This window comes from Protopterus annectens, chromosome 13.part0 (assembly GCF_019279795.1).
Source record: "Protopterus annectens isolate FY-2018-M chromosome 13.part0, PAN1.0, whole genome shotgun sequence".
Taxonomy (NCBI): domain Eukaryota; kingdom Metazoa; phylum Chordata; order Ceratodontiformes; family Protopteridae; genus Protopterus; species Protopterus annectens.
The window spans coordinates 293,119,262-293,134,286 of NC_056747.1; the positions used below are offsets into that span (position 1 = coordinate 293,119,262).

Here is a 15,025-nt window from a genome sequence, read left to right on the forward strand (position 1 = left end):
CCAGGCCTACTGAATCTAGCTTTGTTTGTATAACTTGAGCACTAATCCAGGCATTATTTAAAGTATTCAGTTGTATTTATTACTGCTTGGTAGTAACTTGGTTAAAGTGTAGCTATCATTCTAAGTCTTTTGGATTAAGCACTTGGGCTTCAGACCAGTTGTTCTACATTAGGAAGGTTTGTGGCATGCACTGTGGTGGCAGGACAGGTAGCTTTCATCCTTCTAAGTTGGGAACTGCTGATTGAGAGCTCAATGTCTGTTATTCTTAAAGTGTATTAGCTCTGGTTTAAGCACTTGGGCTTCAGGCCAGTTATTTTACATTAAGAAGGTTCGTGGTCTGCACTCTTGTGGGAGGAGAGGCTGGACTCTGCCCTTCTGAGCTGGGAATTTCTGGTTAAAGGTTTATAGTGCCTGAATATTTGAACTGTATCTTATTGAAATTGGTACACCTTGTTTGCTGTAGCATAGACTAGATCCAGGCCTGCTGAATCTAGCTTTGTTTGTATGCTTGTTATTTCCCTGGAATGCTAATTCCACCTAAAACACGGCTTCTCAGCGCTTCTGTGGATCCCTAGTGATATCTGCATTGCTTACTGTACTTATTTCCTTGCTTCGCTTGAAAGAAAGTTACTGTTTGTCGTTTTTGCATTTAAGTTACCTGTAACACATTGCACTTGTTACCTGGCACTTGCTCACTAAAGCAATTATAAGTCAGCACTAAAATTAAAAGCACTACACCCTCGCTCCCCATTGGCCCTTGTTTTCAATTATAAAGGAATTCCCAATATTATTCTAGCATGTCTAAAGGTCAGTTGTCAATCTCCTCTCCGGTCCAGCTGGTGAATATGGGAATCTTGAGGCAATGTTACAACTGCCTCATGTACACAGACAACCCTCTCCTCCTCCCAACAAATTCCAACACATGTGAGAGATGCAACCATATAGCCAAACTGGAGGCTAAGCTCTCTCAAATCAGTACTGGCATAACCAGTCAGGAGGAGAAGGAAACCACACTCACTACAATTCCAGTCTCACACAGACCTACCACGACAGCAAACTTTTAGTTATGTACTCACCATAACTTCAGATGTTTGGGATCCATCTCGCCTACATTCTGAATGATGGGTTCGGAGCCGATCCCTCGGCTCCGACTCGGCACGCTTATGCCAAAGAGCGAAGTCTCTTATTGGCTGAGCTTACTATATCCCAGGATGCACCACCATCAGTCCCCCAGATCTAGTTTGTCCGCATACATGCACACATGCATACCCTGCTTATATAACATCGTCAGATGAAACAAGATAAAAACAGTGGAGCTCAAAACCGTTCAATCTCTTCTGATCTGCAAGGCAGGGGGAAGGAGGGTGGGTATCAGGAATGTAGGGGTGATGGATCCCAAACATCTGAAGTTATGGTGAGTACATAACTAAAAGATGTTATGTGATCCTATCTCCTACATTCTGAATGATGGGACAGCGTCCCTAGCACCTGGATCCTGGGTGGCTCACTGGAAAACACTCCTGAGTACCGTGGAACCAAATGAAGCTCGTCCTTTAGATGCCACATCCAATTTGTAGTGGGAAATGAAAGTGTGCGGGTTGGACCAAGTAGCAGCACAAATTTCGAAATAGCGAGCTTGGAATGAAAAGCTATAGAAGTAGCCATAGCTCTGGTAGAATGAGCTTTGATAGATGATGCAAGTTGCTTATTTGAAGAAGAATAGGCCTGAGTTATGCAATCTCTGATCCATTTTGAGATTGTAGCTTTTGTGATGGTTTGGCCCAATTTATTATCTGAGAAGGACACAAACAACTGGTCTGACTTACGAAGTTGCTGAGTCCTGTCTAAATAGAAGCGTAATTGCCTGTGAACATCCAATTTATGGAGAGTGTATTCTGCTTCATTAGAGAATTTTGGAAAGAAAACTGGTAGTTCTAGAGATTGTTGAAGACAGAAACTAGAGCAGACCTTTGGGACAAAGGATGGATTAGGCCTAAGAGATACTCTATCTTTGTGGAAAATCAAATACGGTGGTTTAATAGACAGGGCTTGAAGCTCTGAGACTCTTCTTGCCGAAGTAATAGCCACTAAGAATGCCGCTTTCCATGACAGATATTTTAATTCATGTAGCAGCCGGTTCAAAAGGGGAGATGTTAATGCGCCAAGCACTAAATCAAGATCCCACGGAGGTGCAGGATGAAAAACTGGTGGTCTTAACAGACTCGCACCTTTAATGAATGTTTTGCATAGTCTGCTGCTCATCAAAGGAGGATCCGTGGATTCATGGAATTTAGAGATAGCAGCTAGTTGAACTTTAATAGTTGAGACAGAAGATCCCTGATTAAATAGGGATGTTAAGAATTTCAAAACCTCTGGGACAGGAGCAGTGATAGGGTCTAAGCCCTTGAGTTGAGCCCAGATAGCAAACCTCTTCCACTTACTGAGGTACAATTTGTTAGTGGTGGGTTTGTGGGCGAAGATAAAATGTGAACAACTTCCGGGTCTAGTGTGTGACTTCTAACTAAGGTTGGAAGTGGAGGAGCCAAGCTGTCAATTTCAGAGATTGAAGGGACTGATGCCAATGTCCCGACTGATGGATTAGCAAATCCGGGATCAGGTCTAAGGTCCACGGATCGTCCACTGCATGCTTTTTCAGGTAAGGAAACCATATCTGACGAGGCCAGTATGGGGCAATCAGAATCATTGAAGACCCTAGCTGAGAAGCTTTTTGAATAACTTTGGGAAGGAGTGGAATTGGAGGAAAAGCATAAAGTAACCCTGTTGGCCAAGGTTGTGCTAGAGCATCCATGGCTGGTACTTCCTGATGTGGAGTCAAGGAGAAGAACCTTTGGCACTTGGTGTTTTGTGGAGTCGCAAATAGGTCGCAGCACGGCGTACCCCATCTCTTGAAAACCTGGGCTGCTACTGTGCGGTTTAGAGACCATTCGTGAGGAGAGAGAATTGTCCTGCTTAATTTGTCCGCCAATACATTTGACTTTCCCGGGATGTGGGTCGCTACCAAGAAGCGGTTGGTAGCTACAGCCCATTCCCACACTCTCATGGCCTCTCTGCAAAGGGGATACGATCTGGTCCCTCCTTGCTTGTTCAGATACCAAACCACCGACATGTTGTCTGTGTGGATGGCGATGATGCCCTGAGGAAGAAACTTGTGTAAGGCCTGTAGGGATAGAAGTACAGCCCTCATCTCCAGCACGTTGATGTGGAGAAGAGCTTCGTCCGGAAGCCAGGAGCCCTGAACTAGCCTGCCCAGACAATGCCCCCCCCACCCTATCTGGGAGGCATCTGTCGTCAGGGTAACCACTGGAGGGGGGAGAACAAAGGGATTTCCCTGATCCAAATTGGATGTCTGAAGCCACCAGCGAAGGTCCCTTTTGCATATATCCGTAATCATGATGTGATGATTGAGGGGAAGATCTTGAAAGGACCATTGAGTTGACAAGAGCCACTGAAGAATCCTCATGTGTAACCTTGCTAGAGGAACTAAAAGTACCGTGGCAGACATTGAGCCTAGAACCTGTAGGACCATCCTGGCTGGGGCTTTGGATCTCGAGATCAGAGCTTGAACTTGGCCCTGTAAAATTCGGATCCTTTCGGCAGGAAGAAAGACACGCATCAATCTTGAGTCTATCTCTGCTCCTATATACTTTATGCGCTGAGAGGGCAGCAAGACAGACTTTGACCAATTGAATGTAATCCCTAGGGAAACACCCAGGGAGATGGTGGCTTTGAGGTTGTCCATAAGTAGATGCCTGGTGGTAGCAGTCAGGAGCCAGTCGTCGAGATAGGGAAACACTTGGAATCCAAGACTCCTCAGGTGAGCCGTCACTACTGCCAAACACTTGGTGAACACCCTGGGGGCTGTGGTGAGACCAAAGGGCAGAGCACAAAATTGGTAATGACTGGCTCCCAGGCTGAAGCGCAGATACCTTCTGGACGCCTGATGTATCGGTATGTGATAATAGGCGTCCTTGAGGTCTATGGAGCACATCCAAACATCCTTCTCCAACAACGGGAGAATGGATTGCAACGTGACCATTCGAATTTGGATTTCGTGACGGATAGGTTCAGTCTGCTGAGATCCAATATTGGTCTCAGGTCCCCTGTCTTTTGGCACTAAAAGAACCTGGAGTAATTTCCTGATCCGATTTGGTCTGTGGGGACCGGTTGGATGACTCCTTTTCTAGCAGCTTTGAAGCTTCTGCGGCTGCTATTTCCCTTTGACTGGGTGGTGGGTCCGGGATTCTCTTGGACGGAGGGGTGAGTATTTGAATGGGATGGTGTAACCTCCGGCAATTATCCGAAGCACCCATCTGTCCTGAGTGATTGACTCCCAGGCTTTTAGGTGCTTGGCAACGACACCCGACTGGCTCGAGCAGCACAGCCGGGCAATCCCTCATGTCGTGTGGGAGGCTGAAGAGCCACGAAAGGACTCATGGTCTCCAGAATTGCGGGGCCCTCTGCCGCCTCTGGGACGGCGTCTCCCTGAAAAATTTCCCGCCCTCTGCCTCTGGACGGAAATCTTCCTGCTGTTGGGAGAAAAACTTGCGAGATTTTGAACCACATTTTCCCCTCCTTTGGCCTTGGGGTAAGGCCGAAGGGAGTGGAATAACGGGCCCCTACGGCAGATAACGTTTTCCCTCTTGCTCACAGCGGGTAAGGGTGTCTTTCACCTTGGGTCCAAACAATGAGGACCCATCAAAGGGAGCGTCGGCGAAGGAAGACTTGAAGGCCTCCGCAAACTGACACAAGCGGAGCCAGGCTTGTCTCACGAGAGCCACGCCTGTGCCTGCCGCTCTACCGCCTTCGGCCGCATAGGAAATGAGCCTCATGGACGAAGTTAGCAATTGACGTAAGGATAGCCAACTGAGAGCTAACGGACTGGGCTAGCTGCTCAGGTAGGTTACCCGAGAGGAGTCTGACAACTCCTTGACCAGATCCCTCTGAAGCCTGGTAAAATGTGCCAAATAATTCAGAGACCTTAAGGTAAAGGCCGCTGAAGTCAGGGTGCGCTTCCGCACCTATCCATACTCCTAGACTCCTTATTAGGAGGATGGATGGACGTTGAAGCCTCTGCCACGTCCTGTTGTGTAGCAGATGCCACCACCATGGCATCTACAGCCACGCCTTTAGTAAGGAACTCCTTCTCGGGGGGAGCAGATAAGAATTTGTTTGGACGAGAAGGGACTGGTTCCACGGTATCCGGGTGTTCCCACGCCCTTCGACAAACTAAATCCAGAAGCTCGTCGAAGGGCGGAGACACCCAGGAGGCGCACGGGTGAGCCCCAAAGGCCTTGAGGAGCACTGATTCGTCCGCAGAGGGGGTTTGGACATCCAGCCGCCTCGTTGTTTGAGGATCTCTAAGATGTCTGCAAAGGAGACATCATCCGAGGACGACTTAGGGGACCCCTCCGCATCATCCATATCCGTGTCCGATGTAATAGACTCGGGGGAGTCCACGTGCTTCCTCTTGCACGATCTCTTCCTTGGGGGTTCCTCTGAAGACAACTCGAAGAACCCTCAGGAGGAGGGAACCCCACTGGGGTAACCTCAGGCCTCGGGCTCCGCTGGCTACGGACAGGGAACTGCCAAAGACCCAGTCTCCACGCCCAGGGAAGGTGCTGGTAAAACCGGAGAGATGGCCGAAGAGGATTTGGCCAAGGCACTCCTCATGGCTCTGAAAGCCGGACCCCCAGAATCCTGGGAGTGTCCAGTCTCCGGGGCCATGATGGTAGACGGAAGTCCCGCAGCCGAAGCACCGAGAGGGAGGCTCGGAACCGAAAGCATAGGTCCCGAAACATCACCCTCGGGTCCAGCTGAAGAAGTCCGCGTACCAAACTCGGACCCGAGGGCCCGGGTTGGAGTAAGGGTCGGAGCCGACCCTGAGATCTCCACCGGCTCCAAGAGCACCTGCTCCGACGGAGCCGAAGCAGTCGGAGGAGGAATGGCAATGGGGTGGGTCATGGTCATCGGCTCCGAGGCCAACTGGGTCGGAGCCGAAACAAATTTTTGGAAGACTGGGGACTGGAAAAGTCTTTGGAGCACCCTGTCTATATCAGAATCCGACATTCTCAAGACCGAGAGGAAACAGAACGGGTTCGAGAAGACCTCTCCTCGGCCCCAAGGGACTAGGGGACCGGCTCGAGGCGACTCGATGAGAATCGGCGCCGAGGAAACACACACCAGATTCCATCGGTGCCGAGGTAGACTTCGGCCGAGGAGGAAGTGTCTGAGCGGGCGACCCTTGTCGGCTCCGAGAGCAGTGGAGCCGGCGAAGGTGACCCGCCTCGATGCCCCAGCCATCGGCTCAAGCCGAGGAGTCGATACTGGAGGCATCGAGGCAGACCGTTCGACCTCGGCTCAAGTCTTTGGAGCCGAAGGAGAGGCCTGCCTAGGTCTCTTGGCAGTCGGATCCGACGGACTGGTCGGAGCCGAAGCCCTTTTCTTTTTGGCAGGAGTCGGAGCGGAAGACAAGGCTTCTTCAAAAGAGGGTTTAATCAACCCTTTGAGAATCAATTTATTTTTCCTCTCCTGGAGGACCCTTGAGGAAAAAGCGTGACATACGCTGCATGACTCCTGCAAGTGCTTTGCCCCTAAACAATAAACACAAAGTAGATGGTCATCAGTAACAGACATCTTAAAAGCACATTTAGAACATTTTTTAAAGCCCGAAGGCCTAGGGGTTTGAGACATGATGTTAAACAATTTCTGACAGGAAATTTAACAACTGTAGATTCGCTTGTGACAAAAAACCGAAGGCTTACAGTAACAGTGTAAAACACAACCTTAGCTGTAATAACCGGGAACTTTAAAACACTAAAAAGTTCAGTTATAAAGGTTGACCGAAAAGGCCCTGGATTGAAAGGGGGGCCGAAACAAACTCAACCCAATCACACACAAGAAATTTCACTACTCAAACGTACACAAAGGCAGCAATAGCCGTTAAAACGGCTTTTGTGATATACAAGCACAAAAAACTGACAGAAAAGTAGTTAATAAAAGCTACTCAGCCCAGCCAGCTCGAGACCACGTCTTTGCAGTTAAGCGGCAAACGAGATCTGGGGGACTGATGGTGGTGCATCCTGGGATATAGTAAGCTCAGCCAATAAGAGACTTCGCTCTTTGGCATAAGCGTGCCGAGTCGGAGCCGAGGGATCGGCTCCGAACCCATCATTCAGAATGTAGGCGAGATAGGATCACATAACATCCAAACACATAATCACACAAAAACATACTTGGAGGCTCTAAATAAAGATCTGCCTAAGCAGCAGAGACCTCCAAAGCAGACACCCAAGCAACCGCTACCCCAAAACAAAACACGTGCAATCCATATCTCACAAAGCCAGTGTGCCGAACAGCCACAGCCCTTAAGGCTAAACAACACACCTGATACACTTGTAATAGGTGACTCTATCGTCAGGCACACTGACGTCCCGCTCACCAGGCTGAACAAGGAGAAGGTCACGGTGAGCAGCCTGTCTGGCGCTAGGATCCGCCACATAACACAAGCACTCAGGTCACTCCAAGGCAAGTACAAATATGACTCAGTCATTGTCCATGCTGGTGTGAATGACCTGAGACGTACCTCCATGGACTACATGAAAAGAGACATAGAGGAGCTCTCTGAGCATGTAGCCCAGGCTGGTATGACCCTGACCTTGAGTAGCATCTTACCCTCACCAAGAATGATGCCACAATATGAAGACAAGATGATCAATTTCAACAATTGGCTTAAGTATTGGTGTCATTCAAAGGGGATCCAATGCCTGTCAGCTTGGGATGATATGCACGACAAGCCATGATGCTTTGCTAGGGACGGCTTGCACCTGTCACCCCTGAGCTTTCGGATATTGGCAAAGGCTCTTGCTACCCCCATAGTTCCTTTTTTAGGCAAGGCTCAAAACTCAAACCCACCTCCATAGGTATCATAAGGGATAAGAAACTAAGAGTAATGCTACTCAACGCTAGAAGTCTAAACCTCAAGATGCACGCACTCGAAACTCTCCTTAGCATGGAGAACATCGATATCTGTGCAGTAACAGAAACCTGGTTCAGGACTCCCGAGAGCACCCCAGCACTACCAGGTTATACCTCATACCATGCTTTTCGGCCCCAAAACTTGGACCGAACCACAAAAGGAGGGGGAGTATTAATATTCATCAAAGATACCCACACCTCCAGGTTGGTGGCAAAGCACGAAGCATCAGAGACTATCCATGTGCAACTAACAGTGGGTAAAACTGCCTTCCAGTTTATAGCCTGCTACAGACCACCCTCCCAAACCCAGGAACCCCACTCGGCCTTCCTGAGAACACTGGAAAATATGAAGGTCTCTCCGAACACCATTATATTGGGCGACTTCAACTACCCAAACATAGATTGGGAGCATTACTCTAGCTCCAACACCCTTGCCCAAAGGTTCCTAGAATTCATAAACTCAAATGCTATGGAACAACTTGTTACCACTCCCACAAGGGGAAAACATACTGGACCTGATCATCACCAACATGGGGACTCTATGCTCCAGACCAGAAGTGTATCCCTCACTGGTAAGATCAGACCATAAACTGATCTCACTGGATATACACATCCCGACCCCACCCCCTGCCCAGAAAACCACAGTGAAAAACTTCTCTAAAGCAAATTTCACACTCCTCAAAACCGAGGTGGAATCCTTCAAAGCCCCCGGGCCTGTGGAAAATACGGCCCAGACCGCAGAATACTTTATAAATGCATTCTATGAACACCTTCAGGAATGCATGGATCATGCAATCCCAAATAAAACCAAGACCCAATCCTCCAAAGGCAAACGACCTGTCTGGTGGACCCCAGCCATAAACAAACTATACAAGAGAAGGAGGAAGCTACTACATGATAGAGCAAAATCCCAAAAAGGGAAGGCATCTCTGATCAGTATTAGCAAAAAACTAAGGGCACTCATAAAATCGTCAAAGGCCAGCTTCGAGAGAAAAATTGCACAGGACACTAAGGATAATCACAAGGCTTTCTTTAGTTATTTTAGGAACCTGGGTGGGAATTCCCAGATATGCACAGAATTAGTCCAAAATGACAAAAAATACACTGATCCCACAGACATTGCCAACATCCTAGCTGACAGGTTCAGTGCAAAGTCGTCCCCCCCCACCAAAAGGGCAAATATCTATCCCAGCAGAGTGCTGCGCCCCCTGACATCTCAGATGCTCAGGTGGGAGCCGCCCTCTCCAAAGCAAAAAACACAGCATCAATTGGACCAGACGGTGTCCCGGGCTGCATCCTACATGAACTCCAAGAAGAGCTAAACCCAAACATAAAACTACTGTTCAATCTCAGCCTTACTACAGGATATGTACCCAAAGAGTGGCGTACAGCAACAGTGGTCCCTCTCCACAAAGGTGGTGCCTCAACGGACCCTGGAAACTATCGTTCCATAAGCCTGACTAGCTTGGTCTGCAAAGCTATGGAAAGGATCATCATGGACCTCATAAATAAAGATATTGGGGACCTACAGACACTGGATCCTACCCAGTTTGGCTTTGTTAAGGGCAGATCCTGCCTCTTAAACCTGGTTGACTTCTTTGAAACAGTCACCAAGGCCATTGACGAAGGGAAGGTGGTCCACACAGCCTATCTGGACCTCGCAAAAGCCTTCGATACAGTACCCCACTCGGGCATTATAGATAAGCTCACCAGCTTAAATATAAACCCCTATTGTCACTAGATGGGTTGCAAACTGGCTCAAGGACAGAACCCACATGGTTAGAATTGCTGGAGCCATGTCAGACTCCAAACCAGTTACAAGTGGCGTCCCACAAGGCTCAGTCCTGGGACCTCTCTTGTTTGGTATATATTTCTCGGAGGTACAGGCCAACACGGAAGGACTGCGGCTGACCAAGTTCGCAGATGACTGCAAACTGGGCGCCATAATCGACTCTCCAGCCAACACAAGCATCCTCCAAAAGGGCCTCATAGAAACAGACAACTGGTGCCAGAGCCATGGCCTCAAGCTAAATGCCAAAAAGTGTATAGTCACCCCCTTTGGCAAAAACAAAGTGCCCACAAATTACCACATAGGTGGTAATCCATTAAGTACAGAAGAAGTAATTAGTGACCTGGGGACCCAAGTTGATAGCAATCTCTCATTTGACAACCACGTGGCCAAAGTGGTTAGAAAAACATTTTATATAACCCACCTAATCATGAAGGGATTCACATCTAGATTAGGGGAGGTCATTGTGCCTCTTTACTCATCCCTCATCAGGCCCATAATAGAGTACAATGCCCCTTTTGGGATGTACCTTACCAAACACCTGCAGCAACTGGAAAGACCCCAAAAGTACCTCACCAAGAGGATCAAAGGGCTCAAACAGATGCCATATGCTGCCCGGTTAAAGAAACTCCAGCTCTACTCAGTGGCATACCGCCTGCTCAGAGGTGACCTGTGCCTGACGTATAAGGCCATGTCCAACCCAGAATTAAGGGACATGCTGCACCTCAAAAAATTCAAATCCCATCGAGCTACACGCTCGAGAGACTTGAACCTCAGCACTGAAATAAATAGGACATGCTGGAGGGACAGATTCATAACCCAGAAGCTCCCTTCACTCTGGAATAAAATCCCAGTCCAGGTTAGGCAGAGTCCCTCATTGACTCTCTTCAAGAGTAATCTTGATGAGTGGATGGGAGATCATAGGTTTACCCTGGGTATCACTTCTGTGTCACTGTTAGACAGAGGCACAGTATACTAACCTCGAAAAAGGGCATAGCAAAATTTATTTAAAATGGGTGGCGAAAGCCAAACATACTCTGGCTAGGCTTATAAATGCCCTAGGGCAGATAGCCTAGTATGAACCTATGAACCTATATAAACAGATGAGAATGGTTTACATGTTAACTCCTCTGACAAATGTAGAAAGATTTCAGTTACTGATTAAGATGATATAAATGTTTTCAGTATCTTTACCTTCCTATTACATATAATTTAATGATTTATTTATACGTGTAACATCCCCTTGTCTGTTCCAAAATAGTTTCAGTATCCTTAAAATAGCAGCATTTTAATACTTAACTTCGTGCATTCACAAGTATAAAAAAGCATTCTAACCATTGCAAAACTGCAGTCATGTAGGGTAGGGATGGGTAGCTTATGTTTTGATGATATGATGTTATGATATTAATGGGGTGGTGCTTTCCACTAATGAACAAACCTCTCACAGCATATCCCACACCACAGTCATGTGTTGCTGTTAAAACAGTAATCCATAATGCAATTTCTTGTCTACATAATGAACCATAATGCTTATTCCCTTCCATGTTTACTCATTACTTTTACTATACACAGAAGTAATTCTCCTGTTTCACTTTCCTTGTATTTCTTGTAAGATGTAATATTCTATTGCTTACGTACCATTTATGGCTTAGACAGCTTTAGAAAAGAGAAGAACTGAAGACCTTTATGAGATGGGTATGCAATATCTATTACAATCTGCTCAACATTCAGTGAATGGAAGAGGTCAGGACATTCATAAATGACTTCAGTGTGGGAGAGACATATGCACATCAACAAATCAATATACTGCCACCAGTATCCCCAGTGCAAATCTAGGAAGAATGCCTACCCAATGGGAAAAATACTTCAGAACAAAAATGTACAAGCATCTCTGACCAGGCTATACGACAAAGCTATGACGTAACAGCTCAGATGCCAAAGCAGATGATGCTGTTTGGGAACCAGGGTTGGAAACCTCCAAGGGGATAATATAACAAAGATGCATGAAAGCTCCATTACCTAGTGACCAGCAGATCTATTCTTTCTTTAATTCTAGTTCAAGTCTGAGTTTTGCCAACCAACAGCTATTTAACCAATGTAAGCTCTCAGAGAATAACACCTCTACAGGTCACATTTTTCATTAATAAGTGGAAATACAACACAAAATTCCAGAAATTAGTTAAGAGAATGCAAAGAATAAATAACATATATAGTAAATTTAAATAAGAAATATTTATTTACAAAACACTCAGTAAAGAGTATACTGCAAAGACAATTTTGGGACACAAAAATATACGGTGCTCTATTCATTCCTGAATCCAACCAAAGGTGAACATTTCCACCTCAGAGTCACAAAAAAAGGGCATACTTTTCATCTTCTGTATCTGTATCTTTTAAAGTGGAACCAAAGCTGAAAAATCCCATTAGCAAACTGGCAACGAAAACCATGCCTGTGTGAATATTCCCACTCCCTGTTTACAATCTTAAATGCAATGTCCTCATATGGTGGACCAGCATGGAAACGGAGCACAGCAAAGTCCTTGTTGTCTGGGCAAGTTTCCAGGTAGTACTCTGGAGTAGATCGTTTATCAATGAGGTCAGGGTAAAAGATGTTAAATTTGTACCCCTGGACAATCTTGGGTGGTGGATTATCAAAATCATAGTGTGTCTGATTGTACTTATTCCATTCAAAACCTGTGTGGACTCGGTTGAAGAATCGTGGTTTCCTAGGACGGTACTTGTCAGCCCAAAGGTATGCTTTGGCTGTCAGGGGAACCTCCACACTGAATTGAGCTTCATCTCCACCCATTCCTTCCTTAGCTCGACGGACAAACACATCTTCTGCACTCTCACTTGCATCACCTTTTGGGAAATACAAAAATGATAAATTATCAGCACAATGACTTCAGCAGCACACAAAGCAAACTACATTATTTCCATTTAGATCAAATCATGGATTACTATTAATAATAATAATAATAATAATAATAATAATAATAATAATAATAACAATAACAGATCTATATCCACCTTTACCAATCTCAGTAGTCTTGGAAAAGTTGTTCCCTCATATGCAATATGTGAGACCCCACTGCAATTCGGTATTACTACACTGAAAAATTTCAGAGTCGAAAGCACTAAAACTATCAACATGTACAGGTGTCACAAGAGTCTATTACAGCCTACCTCAGTCTGCATGATGGCTGCTAAAAAAGTCACCTAGCAAGTTAGTGCAGTACAGTGTGCAGCAGTAAGCAATGCTGCTTTATAGTAATTGATTCTCTAGTTTAGTTGTTGCTAGAGGTGCCCTCTACGTATCTAGTTTGCACACACCCTATTTGTCTAGGTTTTCGCCAGACATGCTGTAGGTAAAATGACCTTCCTCCACACTAACTGCAGGTGTCTATGCTGTGTGAGGGTACAGGTGCGCATCCCTGTTATGATTTGGTGCACTGTTTGGGACTGGGTCCCCTAACTAACTCCCAGTGAGTAATGGGACAGGCACTCACTTTCCTTCAACTGGATTAAGCATGTAATTTGAGTGAATGAACTACGAAGTTTGATGTAGTAAAGCACATTATAGTTTATGGGAACTCATAATGACTTCCAAATCTACTCCCCGACAGGTTACTTTTAGTCAACCTTTGCAAACATAGTAATCAGGAAGGCATGGGTGTGCAAGTTATACCTATACTCCACCAACGCATTCTGTTCCAGTGCAGCATGCCAAAAACCGATAGAGTAGACTGCACCATGGAAATATGGCAGCTACTTCTGGCTTGTTTTTCATAACCTAACAGCACCACAAAAAAAAAACAAATGTATGTGTAGAAGGAGCTGTGGTTTTCTATTGTTAATGAAAAGCACTGTATCACATCAGCAATAAGAGAAAAATGAGACACTGTTCCTTAAAAAACAAAACAAAAAAACAAACAAAAAAAAAAAGCAAATTCAGCATCAAAGGGATGACAGGCACAAATGTGCAAGTCCATTCAGGCAAAATATATAATGGTGTCCCTCAGTACTCAATCAGACAAAGAGAAAGTACAGCTGTGTAAAATCTCACCATAACAGTAGCTGTCCCTTCAATGTTGCAGTATCTAAAACAGAAGGGATCTCCTGCCCAGGGCAGCCCAACGCTCGGCCAGTACACAAAAGCCTAATGATTTTGTATGCGCTAGAAGTCCCATTTATGCTCTCCACACAGAATGTAGGGCATAAAAGGGATGTATGGATGCAACTACCCAATAAATGAATTGTCCCAGAAGAGAACAGTCTCCATAGGACAAAGGAGTCCATGTACATCCAGAAAGAAAAAAATGCAGAAGAACAAAGGAAACCCTCAGCAAGAAGGGAATTTAAAACAATAACCAAAATAAATGAGGGGGTTGGAGGGAGGTAACGAATACTGCAACAGTAAAGAGAAAGACATCTACTGTTATGTTAAGATTTTACATAACTGTACTATGTCCTGCTATATCACTGTTATAGTATCCAAAACAGAAAGGAGAGTAAAACATCAAGAAACAGAATGGGAGGTGGAAGGCTGAGAAGAGCCCTTAACAAACCAACATGAAATGATTCCAGCAAAACCTTCTCTGGCCTTATAACCATATCCAAATTATAATGTTTATTAAAGGTATGCAATGAAGACCAAGTAGCAGCTTCAAAGAAGAAACTGGTTTCCAACCCTTTGAAGAAGGCATCAGAAGAGGTAACAGCTCTAGTGGAGTGAGCTCTAACAAAAGTAGACAGAGATGTTCCATGAAAAGAGTAACAAAAGGAAATGGCCTTAGATCCAGAAGGAGATGGTTTGCTTAGAAACACCGAATACCAATGTCCTGGGATGAAAGGAAACAAAAAGCTGATCAGACTTACAAATGGCCTTGTTATTATCCAAACAGTACCTGAGCTGTCTGTGCAAATCCACGGTATGCAGGACACTTTCATTAGCAGACTGAGCAGAAGGGAAAAAGGAAGAGGGTTGTACCAACTGATTCAAGGACAACTAATTTACTACCTTGGGCATAAAAGAGGGATTAGTGCGAAGGGAGATCCTGTCCCTGTGAAAAACAAAAAAAAAGAGGGAATGGCCATAAGGGCCTGGAGCTCAGAAACCTTCCAAGTAAAAGTAAGAGCTGGCAACGAAGCAGTCTTCCAGTTTCAAAGTTGCACAGAAATAGAATATGCAGGCTCAAAAAGAGCCTAAGTCAGTTTTTCCAAAACAAAATTAAGGTCCCA

The 15,025-nt window shown here is 45.7% G+C and overlaps 1 protein-coding gene across 1 annotated transcript in view; it reads right to left on the reverse strand.

The window, feature by feature from the left end:
* Nucleotides 1-11,997: 11,997 nt before the first annotated feature.
* The window catches only part of CACTIN (cactin, spliceosome C complex subunit), a 710,497-nt gene continuing 707,469 nt past the window's right edge, over nt 11,998-15,025 (reverse strand). The window contains exon 10 of the mRNA XM_044053865.1: nt 11,998-12,646. Within this exon, the coding sequence (XP_043909800.1) occupies nt 12,156-12,646 (491 nt within the window). The 3' untranslated portion in view covers nt 11,998-12,155. The remainder of the gene's footprint in view (nt 12,647-15,025) is intronic.